The sequence below is a fragment of the Amblyomma maculatum genome, chromosome 3 (genome assembly GCF_055883805.1).
Source record: "Amblyomma maculatum isolate TAMU_Amacu chromosome 3, ASM5588380v1, whole genome shotgun sequence".
NCBI classification, from domain to species: Eukaryota; Metazoa; Arthropoda; class Arachnida; order Ixodida; family Ixodidae; genus Amblyomma; species Amblyomma maculatum.
Window position 1 is genome coordinate 15,342,823 of NC_139346.1, and position 15,201 is coordinate 15,358,023.

At 46.4% G+C, this 15,201-nt stretch overlaps 1 protein-coding gene across 1 annotated transcript in view; it reads left to right on the top strand.

Annotated features, from left to right (window-relative positions):
- The window catches only part of LOC146194267 (uncharacterized), a 100,883-nt gene that overhangs the window by 40,030 nt on the left and 45,652 nt on the right, over positions 1-15,201 (top strand). Inside the window, exons 4-5 of the mRNA XM_084596519.1 lie at positions 1,185-1,261; positions 13,180-13,260. Coding sequence (XP_084452645.1) covers positions 1,185-1,261; positions 13,180-13,260 — 158 coding nt within the window. The remainder of the gene's footprint in view (positions 1-1,184; positions 1,262-13,179; positions 13,261-15,201) is intronic.

Genomic DNA, 15,201 nt, shown 5'->3' on the forward strand with positions numbered 1-15,201 from the left:
TGAAGAGCAGCGGCTGGGTACTCACAAGAATTCGTCATGATTCGCCATAGGGAGACAAGGATCCACAGTGGGGATCTTAGTCCCTCAAGCGGCGGCCTGCCGTCTGCGTAGATATCGTGTTCACTGTATGTAGCTGGGCGTTGGAGGTACCCAGAAGCTCTTCGTACATCGGATGACCCAGACCCTCCACCAATATGTCACAGAAGCCACTTGGGCTAGGTAAGTAGATTTACTGGAACCAGCACACAGGCATTAGCGAAAGAACACATGGCTTGGCTAATAGACTCGCGATGGAGCTCCCAGGGTGAATAAAATGAGATTGTGCTAGTCTACTGAACTCAACCAACTGGCGGCACTAGTAAGTATTTAACAAGTCATTTTTGGGAAAGCCTAAAGCGCAAAACCGACAGGGACGCACGTCCCATCTTTGTGCTTCAGGCTTCGTCAAAAATGAACAAAATCTACCATCTAGCCCAAGAAACAGCCTAACAGCTTTACCGAAGTATTTAACAATATCGAGCTCAGTTTTCTTGGAGCATTCAATACATCATACTACTCCTTTGAAAGTTGTTCATGTCCCAATGACGCCTTTCAATCAGCTGCACAGCGCACGAACTTAGTTTGACCTTTGACATGGCGCACTCATTTTCCACGCCAGATGTTGGGTTTAAGTGAACCTGACAACTTAAGAATAGGGCGGCACTAATCCAGTGACTTCCGAACCGCGTTCACCAGTGAAACCAAATTTATCTTAACGATAATGATATAAAGAAAATCAGCAAACTAAAAAAAAAAAAATTTCTGGCTTTGGTCATTGAACAGCCAGCAATGCCAGCAGTTTTTCGATTGGAAAACTATTTAGGAAGTAGCAGGATTATTAGCCACACGCTGCCGATTGGTTCTCAACAGCCATGACACGTTCGAAAGGTCAACACTGCCACTAAATTCCCCGATTGACATAGGTAACGTCACAGCCTGCCTTGACATGCAAGAGCGCTGTTTATTCAGCGGAATGTGTGACTTCAAGTGACCACGTAAACTTTCTCGACTAATGGCGATTTTTTATGGAAAGGGTAAACGGCGCATTTTCTTTCAAGCAAGATCTTTGATGTTTTCTCATTTGTGTTCTGTGTAGGCAAACTTTCGGTAGACTGTGCACATGCCTGGTTCCTTGGTCTTTTCAGTGGCCGAAGGCGTCTCCTGTCAATTGAATTCCAGGATGACTTCGGACAACCAGCGCAATACACGGCTTCCCTGAATGGTATGCAGCGTGTTGTGCATCTTCTTCACACCCAAAAATTTGGTGAAGAGAGCCCCGTTTGAAACTGCCTGTAACCTGCTTTGCTACTCTTAGTGATCAATCTGTGCAAAGCAGAAAAGAGTCAGCAAGGATATATGCCTAATAACAATTGGTTATGCAAACTATGGGCTTCTTGCTTATGAGGAAACTGTAGTTGCGTTTCACGTCGTCCTGGACGTCGCTGTTCTCCTTCGTAACCAGCTCCGCTGCGGGAGCAGCGTGCGCTCCTGCCGCCACCGTTTGCCCCCTCCCTCTTCCTCCTCAGCGGTGACCGCGCGCCTTCTCCAATTGCTGCGAGCGCTCCTGTCGCCACCGTTCGCCGCTGTCCGGTTGCCGAAGCGCCGGCTCGGCATCGGCGGGTCACGGTGCTTGCAACTCAAGCCGAAACGCAGAGCAACGTTGACTTGACTCGCTAGTGGCGTCAGCGGCGTCAGTCGCTGCTATATCTTCGCCGCTAAACTTTCTTATGGGCCCACGCGCTGCCTCCTGCGACCTCCCCATAATTTAATTTCTCTCCTTGCTCTTCCTTGAATGCCACCCCAGTGCAGTGGCAATCAGAGAGCCGGATCGGCGGCGGCGGATCTCGATATGTGCACCGCCTGACCCGAAACGCATGGCAGCCGCCGTTCGCGACTGGGCTGCGCTAAAATTTCGCATTAGAATGTAACGTAATCATCGGCATTTTTTTTGCAATAACCCCCTCCTGAACAACAGCTACACGAAGGGCGCTGTGTAGTCTGCCTGGTTCTTTTTGTCTTCTCATCCCCACTGCAATGCATCTCTGCCAGCTGGCCCAGACTACAATTTTCGCCGTGTATCCCGTCACAATTGTTTTCGGCAGCACGAGCGCTAAGCTGACCAGGAAATTCAAAAAAATAAAAAGACGCAGCCGTTACAGATATGATCTAAAATGTAGCATACATGTACTCGCACTTAGCGTTAACACTAGTTATTTGAGACAAGCAATTTGTCCAGTGCAATTTATACTTTACAGCCTAATTAACAATATAACCCCTGTGGCCATTTACCCGACATGAGCTGTACAGCTGCTGAAGACACTGTACACAAATGCCACAGGCACAGTCCCTACAGTTCCGGCATAAGCCAAGCAATGCCATGCATTACAGATAACCCGCAAACAACTGTCATACCCATCTGACCGCTAAATGCACCTTCAAACCCACGGCACACTCTCCTAAGCATCTGCCCGATACCGGCGCCTAGACGCTGTTAAAGAGCGCACGAAACAGAAAGAGCAAAGAGGCAAGTGTGAAAATCATTCTTCCTCTAAACCACAGCCCTCCGCTATCAAGTGCATTCCCCTCCTCTTGCAACCAGCAGTCTCAACACACTCCTCTTTCCCCCTCGTTAAAAAAAAAAGAAAAAAAAAAGGTAAAAGCCGCCGCCTCGGCTAAACACGGTCGCGCGCTCCAGCTGTATTTTGCGTGACGTCTCCAAGGACGTCATGTCTCCGCTTTCGAGGAGCTACCAATTCCGTGAGCCCTCCGCTGATACGAATAACGTTTCTGATAAGGAAAACAAGAGCAGGAGCATTTCCTCTTCAGTCAAACTAAACCTACTTTATATTACTTTGAAGGCAGAACACTGAACTACATCAAAGTCGGGGAAACATATTATATATTGCTCATTTGCGTAGCAGTCGATGACTCAATAGCGCAAAGTAATGTGTTCTTGAGGGAATTCTCATAGGCTGCATACAACGATATTTCGATTGCCCAGGAAGCCTGTGTCTTTAATCTAGGTAGATAAACGAAACTCCACAAAGCTTGAAAGTAGTCGCGGGAAGTGACCGATAAGTCTTATGCAGTATGGCAGGAGGCGTTTTCAGATGCACGTGAGCCAGAATCATGGGGAGGGCTAGGTCGGCGTGTGTTTCATATGGCCTTGAAGATGGCAAGCGGCGTGCGGCCTCGGCGTCGCCCACTTCATATCGCGCGTAGCCGAAGGTGCTCCTTCTTCCAAGCCTCGCTTCAAACATGGCCAGTTCATAAGAGAAGTAGAACGCCATAGATGGCATTCGGCACGCATTGTACGCCTATGAAATAATGATTTGCACGATGGAGGGTTTGCTGTGTTCCGAGGAGGAGAGCCTACAAACAGCCGCCTGACTGTGTCGACTGCTACGCGTGGGATAGGGAACTGTCATATTCGTTTGGAAAGTCCGTAATTTTCAGAGCTATAGGCCCAGACCTCACGATTGAAGGAAAGCAGGGAAAGCGATCTAACACACCACGCACTTCGGGCTCCGGGGCACGGCGGCATTGCCGGGAGCCTCCAGGCCAACTTCATTACTCGAGGTTACGCAAAGCGAGCGAGGTAAAAGGTCGAAGAGATCGCTTTGACCCATACCTACGTATACGCTTTGCCGCACTACCGAGGTCCGAGACGCCGATATTTCCCGCACCACAAGATGCTAAAAAGGGAGCAGTCGGTCTCATGGAGGAAGCTACAAACAAGGACACATGTCCCTGGTACGGAGAGAAACTCAATCTTTACCATACAGCATGGACCTGTCAGAAAATATACAGAGCGTCCATAATTCATAAAGCCACGCCTGAGACGTGGCGCTCTCCAGCAGAGAATCAGAGGGCCATCTTTGGCTTGCTGTACGGGCCAGCTGGGCAGCAAAGTCCTTGGGAGTCCTGGAATGATTTTCACTTCCTAAAAGCTGAAAACTTCGGTGCACCACAGCAGCCAAAGCTCTCTCAGGTAAATGCGCGATTACAGCTTCTTACAATCTTCTAAGAGTATGAAGCACTACCACGCACCATGGCAGGAGGTCACCCCAAGTCACAACACACAGCAGCCCCCCCCCCCTCTCCCCCTCTGGGATGCAACGGTTTGCCGCCCCCCCCCCCCCCCCTCCCGCCCAAGACATCCTGCCGACGCCCATGTGTACTACTAAACAAGCTGCTTCTTTAAGATTACAAAAAAACCTGCTTTGCTTTAATGTTTTATGAAGTCGGCGCAGGCTTCACGCCGCGCCGAAATAATAAACACGTGCACCGATTTCGCTATACTCCATGCCACTCACCTTAAGATCATTGTCTCACAATATTCTCAAAAACACGAACATCGGGCGCACATGCATGCGGCATGCGCTCACAAACTACATGGGGCAAATGCAAACATAACGTGCATAAAGTGCACAAGTTTCATAAACTGCAATCACAAATCTTACCATTCACACATCACTACAATAATGTTCACAAACAAAACAACTTACTGCTGTCAGGATACCCATAAAAATCAGCAACACATAAGCGCAGTTTTTTTTTTAATGAGGCCGTCAAACTCAAGGCAAACTTTCGCCTATATTTCCACACTCGGGTTGCACCTCCTCCTTGGAGCTTATCAGTTCCTGTCCACATTTCAGGTAAACGAGTTCTAGTTTTTTACTATACTCTGTCGTTTCTTCCTCTCGCGAGTTCGGCTCTTTTTCTTTTACTAAAGAAAATTTTTAATCGTGATTTGTTCTCGCTTCTCTTTCTACTCTTACTCAATTTTGCTTCCCGATCGGAAATTTAGCCCTTGTCTTTGGTGCAACCAGTACGATGCTTGCAGACAACACTGGAGCTAGCATTCTTTGTACTGTTTCCTGTAAGCCGTCTCATTTCTTCTCGGTCTGGACTGCTCTCTTTGGGCTTGCGCTTCAAGTCCTTCAGCAGATTCTTCCCTGTCTTTCTTCGGGCCTCTTCCCGCTTGACTTGACTACATTAGTAGTGGTGAGTTTTCTTTTTTTACTAAATGTCTTCCGCATTGCTGGCCGAGGCATGTTTGACCCGGTTTTACTCGCATAGACAGAACATTCTTTTGATCGGGTATTTCAATGGAAACCGCTTTGTTCTCCCTTAATTCTTTCAATTTTTTTCATTTTCAATACAGCCTTCAGCCGCACCTTCTTAGACCACAGCTCATTTTCAACTGGATATTTATTCTCCTCAATTTCAATAACTTCTTGCTCACTAAACTTTTCCTTGAACTCTTTAATTGTAGTGCAGTCCTCGATTTCCTCCATTTCTGAATGTCCCAGTCTAGGATCTGCAATGAAGCTCTCCTCTGAGTAAAAGGCTTCCTAATCTTTCACAGCGGGATGAACCTCCTGGGTAGTGAAGCCGTCCCTCATAACCGGTTCTTGAATTTCTTGAAGATTGCTGCCTTTAGTTTCTGCTCCATCTAAGCTTTAGGGCTCGCTGTTATTTGACAGCTCTTCCTCTAAGTCACTCATGCACTCAGACAAGGTGCAATTTAATGTGAAGCTAGAATCCTGCCCTTCTTCTTGAGGCGTAAAGCACATTCATGAGCCCTCTGGCTCGACAACTGCCTTCGCAGCTTTTGTGCAACCAGTCGTCTCGGAGGGCACATTCTAACTTTCCCGAGAAATCTTAGCTCCAGTTAAGTCCTCTCCTTCTTAAATTTCGGTTGCAGGAACGGGCTATTCTGCAACCTTACTCTGACTTATGGAGCTAGTTTCCACAACACCTGTGGCTGTCAACGAATCACTCGTTTCGCTGCATCTCCGAATGTAGGGAAAGGTAACCTTCAGAGGCTCGGTGATACCCTTCAACTGCTGAACCTCAGCCAGCTTCTTCAGAAGAATACCTCTCTCTTTTAAGAATTCTTTTTTTTTTTCTCCAATCTACGCTTGTTCCATTATCTCTCTCGTTCTTCTCTTTTCCAGCTTCTTCTGAAATTCTCTCCCCTTTTCTGCTCGTTTTCTGAGCCATTCTTTCTTTTTTTTCCTCTCGTTTCCTCCCGGCGGCCTCGGCTTGTTCCCTGTCATTCTTTCTCTCTTTCTTCTCGTTGTTTCTCTGCCTCACCTTGTTTCCTCTGTCATTCTCTCTCTCTTTCTTCTTTAAACTCTTTTTCTTTTTGGTCCACCCATTCTCGCAGTTCTACTCCTTTTAGACCATTCTTTAGGCCCAATGCAATAATCTTGAGATTCATCTTCAGTCTGAACTTCCCAAATGCTAATATATAGCACTGCTCTTTGGACCCTACACATCCGTTCCGGCGCGGTACCTCTCGTAATCGCTCTGCGGTTACACAGTTTGCGACCTGTTCGCAAACTCTTCCAACTCGTCTCCGTTCTCTGAGCTTCAGTGCACCAAACGTTCTGTACACTTCCAGACAAGCTTAGAGTGAGGGGGGTTGCTGTTACGGTCACAATGGAGATGCCTTCGACTTGCGTGGCAAGCTCAGCCGGAAGTCAACTACCTTGTAGTAACAGTGGCCATTTGGTCCCCAGCGTTCGCCGGTTCAAGCCAGAGTAAGGGTGAGAGAAGTAACAAAGACAAACTTTATACACAGCAAGAGATGATACAGAAGTATACACACTAACACTTAAAATACGCAGACGAGAGGCTCACGGAAAGGTAATGCTAAGCATGCAATACAGAGGCATTCAATAACATAGAGGCTTTACAACACAGAGCAATACACAAGAGAGTCAAATAAAGAAACACCAAATTGTTTACCGGGCACTGTTGCGGACCGATGCCTCGAGAGTCACGATGTGGCCGCCATGGCCATGCAAGACGAGCGTCGCTCCCTCGCATGTCTGGGGGCTTGCCAGAAGCGGGAACCCCAGGAGTCGAGCCGTAGCACTTGCGAACACGCCGCAATACTAGCTCACACACTGATGACTCACATAAGCGACGCGTCAAAGCTGATGCGCACATACACTTCACGTGTTGAAGCGTTTCCTTTTTCTCCCGTGGAGCCGCGCATCATCACTGTTTAGGCGCCGTCGAAAAATCTAGATACGACTAGCGCTTTCCGGCCGGTTGAGTCACCATCGCTGTAGAGTGATGAGAAGGTTATGCCAATGATTTCAAGGCCACGCGCTTCCCTCGCGCGAAGGAAGGAGGCGTTCCTCGAAAGTCGTCTAACCTTCCATGCGGCGCCGCGCGGGCTTCGCGCAGCGCCGAATTAATTAACACGTGCGCCGGTTTCGTGACAACAGTATTACGTTATTTCTACAACTACGATTCTGGAGACCATCGACCATCAGAAGAAGGCTGTCAACAGTGCTTGCAACTCATCAACTTTGGTCGTGTAGTCCGTGACTGTGGTTGAAATAGCATCCATTTTTCTCTCAATGGAATTTAGCTTACCAACCGTTTCGCCTAGGCGAATGTTTGTTGTCGACGCATTTTCCTCAAGTTCTCTCAATTATCCCATTATGTTTTGAAGCATTTCTGCTGTAGAAAGACCCGAATTCGATTCAACATCTCCACATCAGGGCAGTAGATTACCAAATCAATAATAAACACTTTTCGCCCCTTCTAAAACGACCGTGCGCATGGCACAAGCAGCAAACATACATCCTTACTACGATATCCAGACACATGGCTGTAGCTTCTCACCTCGATTAGTAACAAGAACGGGTTCCTAAGGTGCACGCTTCCAATGCTCCAACCATGCCCACTGATAGGTTGCTGTTGTGCTGCTGACTTTATACAGCCCCTCAGTGGTGACGTAACGCTTGAAGGCATCTGATGTCGGTCAATGAGTGCCGTCTACATGTGCATGCCTGATGTGTTGCCGGAAGGATGCTGCGCCGAAGCGTTGAACAAGCACCCGCGCAGGACTGTCATCGTCCACGCAGCCACACCGCATTCAGTAGGTGAAATCGCAATGCTTAAAGTGGCAAAAAAACGGCTTCAATTAAGAACAAGAACGAGATTTTTAGATGCATGTTTCCAATGCTCCCGCCGTGCCCATTGATCAGTTGCCGTTGTTATACAGGCTCAGAGTGGTGACGTAACAATTGAAGGCATCTGGTATCGGTGAAACTGCACGGTCCATGATCACTTGCCTAATGGGTTGCCGGAGGGATGCACCGCCGAAGCGCTGAGCTGGTGCCCGCGCAAGGCTGTCATCGTCATTGCAGTCACACCGCATTCGGTAGGTGAAGCCGCAAGGAAGGAGGAACTTAATACAGCAAGAGGCGAGTGTGTTAAGATCAGATTAAAGCAAACATAAGTCGTTAGTCGCCCTAATCTCTCTGCATATGATGCAATCATCCTCAAATAGATGTATTTTGATTTTATATTATATGGGAGATCATTAATGTAAATTAGGAATAGTAGCCGTGGCTGTCCGGCGCTTTGTGGGACTCCCGATATTACATTGGTGAGCGATGAGTCGCTATCATTTGCGGAAGTGAACTGCTTGTGTCCTGAAAGAAAATTTTCAATCCACCGGATTAGGTTAGTAGGAATTCCTAGTGATGAGAGCGTCTGAAGTAAATGACTGCGGGGAACGCGATCAAATGCTTTGGAGTAATCGAGGAACAGCGTCTATTCGGAGGTTCTAGTAAGTCGTGTATGAACTCAGCAAGCTGTGTTGCGCATGAGAGATGTTTTCAAAATGAGTCGATACATTCGAGGTGTGCCATTAGGTTCATGTTTATAACGTGCTTGTGAAAGTTGGATGGGACACTGGTTAGAGAGATAGGACGGTAGTTGGATCCTGATATGCGGTCTCCTGTTTAAAAGAGTTGAACGATTTGAGCGACTTTCCAATAGGCCAATATTTCATTCGTAGTAAGGACTCGGTGAAGATTAATTGTAATATCTGTGATTAAGCTTCCGACGTGTTTTTTCAGTTCAGTTCAGTCGTTCAGTCTTGTCCGACTCTTCGTGACCCTATGGACCATATCACGCCACGCTTTGCGGTCTCTCACTATCTGCATAACATCACATAACTTCACCTGCAGCACCTCGAGGACGCCATCTAACCATCGCGTTCGCTGCCTACCGCTTCTCCGGTGACCCTCAACCTTTCCCAACATCAAATCTTTCTCCAGCGACTCCTCTCTTCTCATCAGATGACCAAAGTAGCTGAGCTTTAACTTTGGAATTTGACCCTCCAATGAGCGTCAGAGTTTATGGTAGACAATATCGACTGATTTGATCTTCTGGCAGTCCAAGGAACTCTCAAGAGCACCACAATTCAAACGCGTCAATTCTTCGGCCGTCAGCCTTGTTCACAGACGAACTCTCGCATCCATACATCACAACTGGAAAGACCATAGCACGAGTTATACGGATCTTGGTTGACAGACTAATGTCTGCTCTTTACGAGGCGGTCAAGACTAGCCATGGCTTTCATTCCCAGAAGCAGGCGTCTCCTAATTTCATGGCTGCAGTCTCCTTCCGGGGTAATCTTGGAGCCCAAGAACTTCCACTTCTTGTCCCTTGAGGCTCCAGGACTTGATAGGGCAAGACGCTATAATCTTTGTCTATTTAATATTTAGTTTAAGCCCAAACTTCTCTCTCTTCGTGTACGCGCATCAGAAGTCTCTTGAGTTCCACTTCACTTTTTGCCATTAAAGGGGTATCATCCGCATATCTAAGGTTGTCCATATGTTTTCCAGCAATCTTCACTCCAGCTGAAGACTCGTCCAGGCCGGCCTTCCTCATGATGCACTAAGCATATAGGTTAAATAGGCAGGGCGACAGTATGAAGCCTTGGCTCACTCCTTTCTCAATCAGAAACCAATCACCAATACCATGCCCAGTGCTTACTGTGGCCTCTTGCCCTTCATACAGGTTCCTGAGGAGACAGATGAGGTGAACTTGCATTCCCAACTCATGGAAAGTTTGCCACAATCTGCTGTGATGTACGCAGTCAAACGCTTTCGCATAATCATCAAACAGCAGAAGTAGACGGGTTTCTGGAACTCTTGCTTTTTCCATGATCCAGCGAAGGTTGGCAATCTGGTCTCTAGTTCCTCTGCCCTTGCGAAACCCAGCTTCCACGGTCGGAAGCTCCCGATCCAGATACTGCGTTTTAAAACACTAAACAACATACACACAAAAACATAGATACAGCAGCAAACGGTATCAGTAGCCTCAATGATTCTAAAATTGTCTTCATCGGCAGGCTCTGACCATATCAAAAGCAAGCTACTAAAAAACACATACGTGTTTTTAGTAGCTTGCTTTTGATATGGTCAGAGCCTGCTGATGAAGACAATTTTAGAATCACTGAGGCTACTGATAACGTTTGCATCTGTATCTCGGCATCATAACTGGTGGCGACTCTGATGGAGGCTGGGTCATACAGTTGTGTGCGGGGGTAAAAACGAGACGAAATCATAGTTCAAGACGGCGGCACACTGTTCAGGTTCCACTGGTTCACCATCAGTTCCCATGAGAGCTATCTGGTTCGGCAGAGGGCATTGAATAGGCCACAATGTTTTCGGGTTTGTTAGCAAGATTGCAAGTAGATCGACTGATAAGAATTCATACTTTGCCGTAGCTACGCTTTCAATACATGTTTTTGATATCGGTCTGACGTAGCACGGCTGTTAGATGACTTTGCTGATTGATATAGGCGTTTGTTTCCTATTTTTAGACGTTTCAGACTGACGGTAAACCACTCCTTGTTATGATCGGATTTCATATTTATTTTTAGATGTATTTGTTTTATGGATTTATAATTGTTGTTTTATATATTTCCCAGTTATGGTTAACCGTTCTTGATAAGTAGGACTCACGAAAGTACAGCCTTTTTCAAAAAGTGAAGAGCCCAGGGGGTTTGCTCCTGAGCCCTCTAGTGGCACTGATTTAGCATTATGGAGGCCCTTCTGATTGGATAGGGTAAGACAAAAAATCTTCTTACCTTGAAAAGAGTCGGAACACTCGAAATGCATTGCAAACCGCACAAAGTGGCTCAGCAGGGTGTATATACATTTGTCAAAAACTGTATGTGTGAAACTGTGCAAGTTCGTCCTTCATAGCTTCGAAGTTCCCCGTTTTATAGTCGAATATTATCTTTTAGCTGCTGATATAGAAATGTGCGGGAGAGCATAGTCACTAATTCCAGGAAGAATCGTTACGTTTTGAGTGTCATAAGGACTGCTCGTCTTCAAAAAATCAAGAGTGTTATTCCCTCTCGTCGGAAGTGATATGGATTGATGAAGATTGAGGTCAAGAGTTAGATCGAGGAATTTCTTGGGCTCGCTGGATTGTGAACTGCCAGGTACGCTAAGCAGAGGCCAGTTAATCTGGAGAAAATTAGTTGCCTAATATAAAAATAGATGAGTTGGGGAAGTTGTCCTTAACATATATTAGTCTATTGTAGAATCAGTTGCTAAAAGATGGACCATGATCGGGTGGCCTGTAATAAATCACAAATACAGCTTTCACAGTTGAAGTATGGACATAAATCCACGATAGGTCGAGTACGTCGTCGTGAAAACTAAGGATGATGATAGTGTATTTCTTATAGCTATGAGAACGCCACCCCTTCGACGGCCCTTGCGATCTCGACTATGAGTGGTAAAGTTGAGATTAGCGAGAAGCAATTTGTTATCAAGGACTTCTTCAGTTAACCACGCTTCGATTAGGATGATAATGTGGGTTTGAATGTTGTCGACAAAGCTAAGAATATGGTCATGCTTTGAAAAAAAAAAGATTAAACTAACGAAATAAAACGTGAGCTTGCAGTTCTTTATGCCGCCAATATTGATGCAAAAAATAGCATGTGAAGAGACAACTTACTTTTATGTGTTTTCTTATGTTGGTGAATACGATATGGATGTCGAGGTATGATGAAGGACATCTGTTGGGAGCATGATTTGTTACGCGTCATTCGCTACCATCGGCGTTGGGAACACGTGTGGTGCATTCAGCAACCGAGTCAGTAACAGGGTTGTAAGTATAACACTTGTTTCCAACCTATAATTTTATCAAGTCGCAGTTTGAAGGCGGATTTTTGAGGGCGAATAAACTGCAGAAGTATGGAACGCGCAAAAAGTGTTTCAGGGGCAAAATCTTCTCTGATTGCGTGTGACCTTCTTTCCGTTTTGGTCCACATGCCAGAATGTTTGTTTTCCTTGGTCTTAAAATGCGCTAGCTTAATGATGACTGGCCGCTGTTTATTTGTGCAGAATGGTCCTACTCGATGTGCACATTCTATACATCCTGCGTCTAGATGCACATCCAGCTCCGTAGAGCACAGGTCTCCAACTTTTGTTTGTGACTCTTCCCTATTTTCCTTTTCGATGTCTTTAGGGCGAAGAAAAAGTAAGTTGTCTCTTCACATGCTATTTTTTGCATCAATATTGGCGGCATAAAGAACTGCAAGCTCACGTTTTATTTCGTTAGTTTAATCTTATTTCACATCGTTTGAGTCATTTTTGTGAGCGAATTCCAAGAAAGAAATGCGGTTGTTTAGGTCTGATATTAGCTTTTCGTGGTTGTTTTGCGTACCCTTAAGTTCTTTTAGTTCAGTAGATATGACGGCTTGCGCGTCATCGACGCGTTTGATGACGTTTAAAACAGATGAATCGTCGAGTGACGTTGGCGGTTCAGGGTTGAGCTGAGCATCACCTGATAGATACAGCGATATTTGGGATAGCAGGCGGAACGATATACAGCCGCAGCATATTCACACAGCGCTACGCCACTTGATCACATAGGAGCAAGACACCGCTACAACGCAGCAGTTGCTAGTTTTACATTCGCTGAAAATGTTCATATAACCATGCTATTATGTCAGCAGAGGGTTGAGCATGGTGCAGCGTGCAGTGTCGAGCCGGCGTTTTGCAACAGGTAGATATAATGCTTGCTTGTGCTTTGCCTCCCAAGGAGCTCACATTCGATTCAGCATAGGAGGGAGCACCCTAGTTTTACCTCATTGAAGTTCCGTAGTGTATGCGTTTTCATTAAATTAGCGTTATATTGGTGGAGCAGTACGTTCAGCATTTTTGGCATGTACGAAGACGCAAAATATTTGGCCATCGAATCACGCTCAGTTGTTTCATTGTGACATAAAATTGACTCAACAGTTTGAGAATACCACTTGATAATATGCATGCATGCTGTTTTCATATTCCTTTGTAGACAAACCTATCATCTGGGCGACTATCCTTGGCACTGATTACGAACACTGGGCTTTGATGCACATAAGAGAAGGATCGTACGGTGAGTGACCACCCCTGGTTCGTGTCCTTCAGACAGATCTAGAGATGACAGATGGCATTGTCTTATAGTAGTGTGAAGAGCAACTTATCACATTAGAATTACACGGTTCTCAGATTTTATAAGAGCAAAATGATGAAAGCCTACCCTTCCTGAACTGTCATTTGCCCGTCATCATTTGCCTCTTATCGGCGTTCATTACAGTACTACATGTAATTATAATTGATTTACAAGGCAGAAAAGGCGAATTATTTGTCACCTTTTCTCAGGCAGCTGCGGGTTTGGACGATACCCTATCGCTCCTATCGCGTGGCGTTTCTTGGCGTGCGTTCAAGTTTGGGATCGCCGATGGCAGAAATTCTAGACAAGGAGAACACATCTCGCGGAATCTCGCGTACAGATCTAACGCCTCCTAAAAAGAGATGTTGACAGATCTCGCACACAACTCTCGCGCACGGGATTTCGTTCCATGAGCCAAAACAGGCTTTTGTCTTAGGGTCGTTTAACACGGTGCGACAGCACCGAAAATGTTCGGTGGAGGCGGTGATTTGCAGTGCAATTTCTCGCAGTGTTTTCACAAGCAGCGAACCGCCATGCGATTCCGGTCAGAGGTATCCGATGCGCAGGCATGAGTTTTTCCGCTCCCCATCTCTTCACACGGCCGAAGACACGAATCTTCTCAACAACTTTCGGCCGCGCTTAACCAATGAGGACGCGCGGCTCGGCGGGAGGAAGAGAGGACGCTAAATGAGCGAAAGTTACGTGCATGTGCACGCCGACCTTGGTGCGTTGTAACAGACAGACGCGGTGCACCCTATTTATCAAGGTCACGTCGCTTGTGGTAGCCAGCCAGTGTCACAGAAAGTGTTGCTGTGTGTTAGCAAGGGCTACTGCTTGGCTTCCGGAGTCAACCCGCTGTTCGACAAGCCTGCAAGGTCGGCGAGGGAGCGGTACTAGTTTACATGGCGGCCACATGTGACTCTCTAGACGTCGGTCTGCGACAGTGCCCGGTGAAACATTTGGCATTAGTTTGCTTCAATTGAGTTGAGTTCAGTGGTATGCTACAGGTGTGATTAGCCTTTCCTAATCTGCCGGTAATTTCTCCACCGTAGCGTCACTTATGTGCTACAAAAGCCAATATCTGTGAAATAACACCCACTATTTGCACAGTCACTTATATTAGTACATATTTCACTCCTGCAGTCACCATCTATGCGCACATTAACTCACAGTAAAACACAGTCCATTCCAGCTGCCAGCATCTATGCACACATTCACTCCCAGTATAACACAGTCCACTCCAGAAGTCACTATCTACGCACATATTCACTCACAGTAGAACATAGTCCATTCCAGCGATCACCATATAAGGCTAGATCAGTGTCCCGACGAAATTGTAAAAGAGGGGGTGAAGCCCCCTTCTAGACGTCTGGTTTCCACTTGGGTAGACAATGCCCTGAAGTGCACTGTGAAGGGCTCCTATCGTCTTGAAGGAAACGAGCATCGCACACCTTTCCCCGTAGTACTCTGAACAGCACATAATAAATTGTTCTATATCCCCGCACACACCACATATGAAATATAGTGAAGACAATTCCATGCCCGTGTTAGGCATCCAGGCTGGAGTATGAGCAGAATCCGTGTTTATTCGATGTAGTAGAGCGGCCTGATGACTTCTCAGTCCCTTCACACTTGGCTTGTGGGGCGCACTCCACAGAGTACTAAATGGTTCAGTACCGTTTCTCTGAAGAGTCTTTTTATTTTGAGGGACCGTTTTTGAAGAAGTACATGACAGTGGCTTATGGGCGAGACTGCATTGCCTCTGACACCTACAGAAATGTAAAGTAAAGCCTCTGCTGCGCAGAGTCCGCGCCAAGCGTACAGAGCTTATAGACAAGGCATCAGTAGGGAACCTTTTGAAGGGCACATTTTGAATATGTTAGG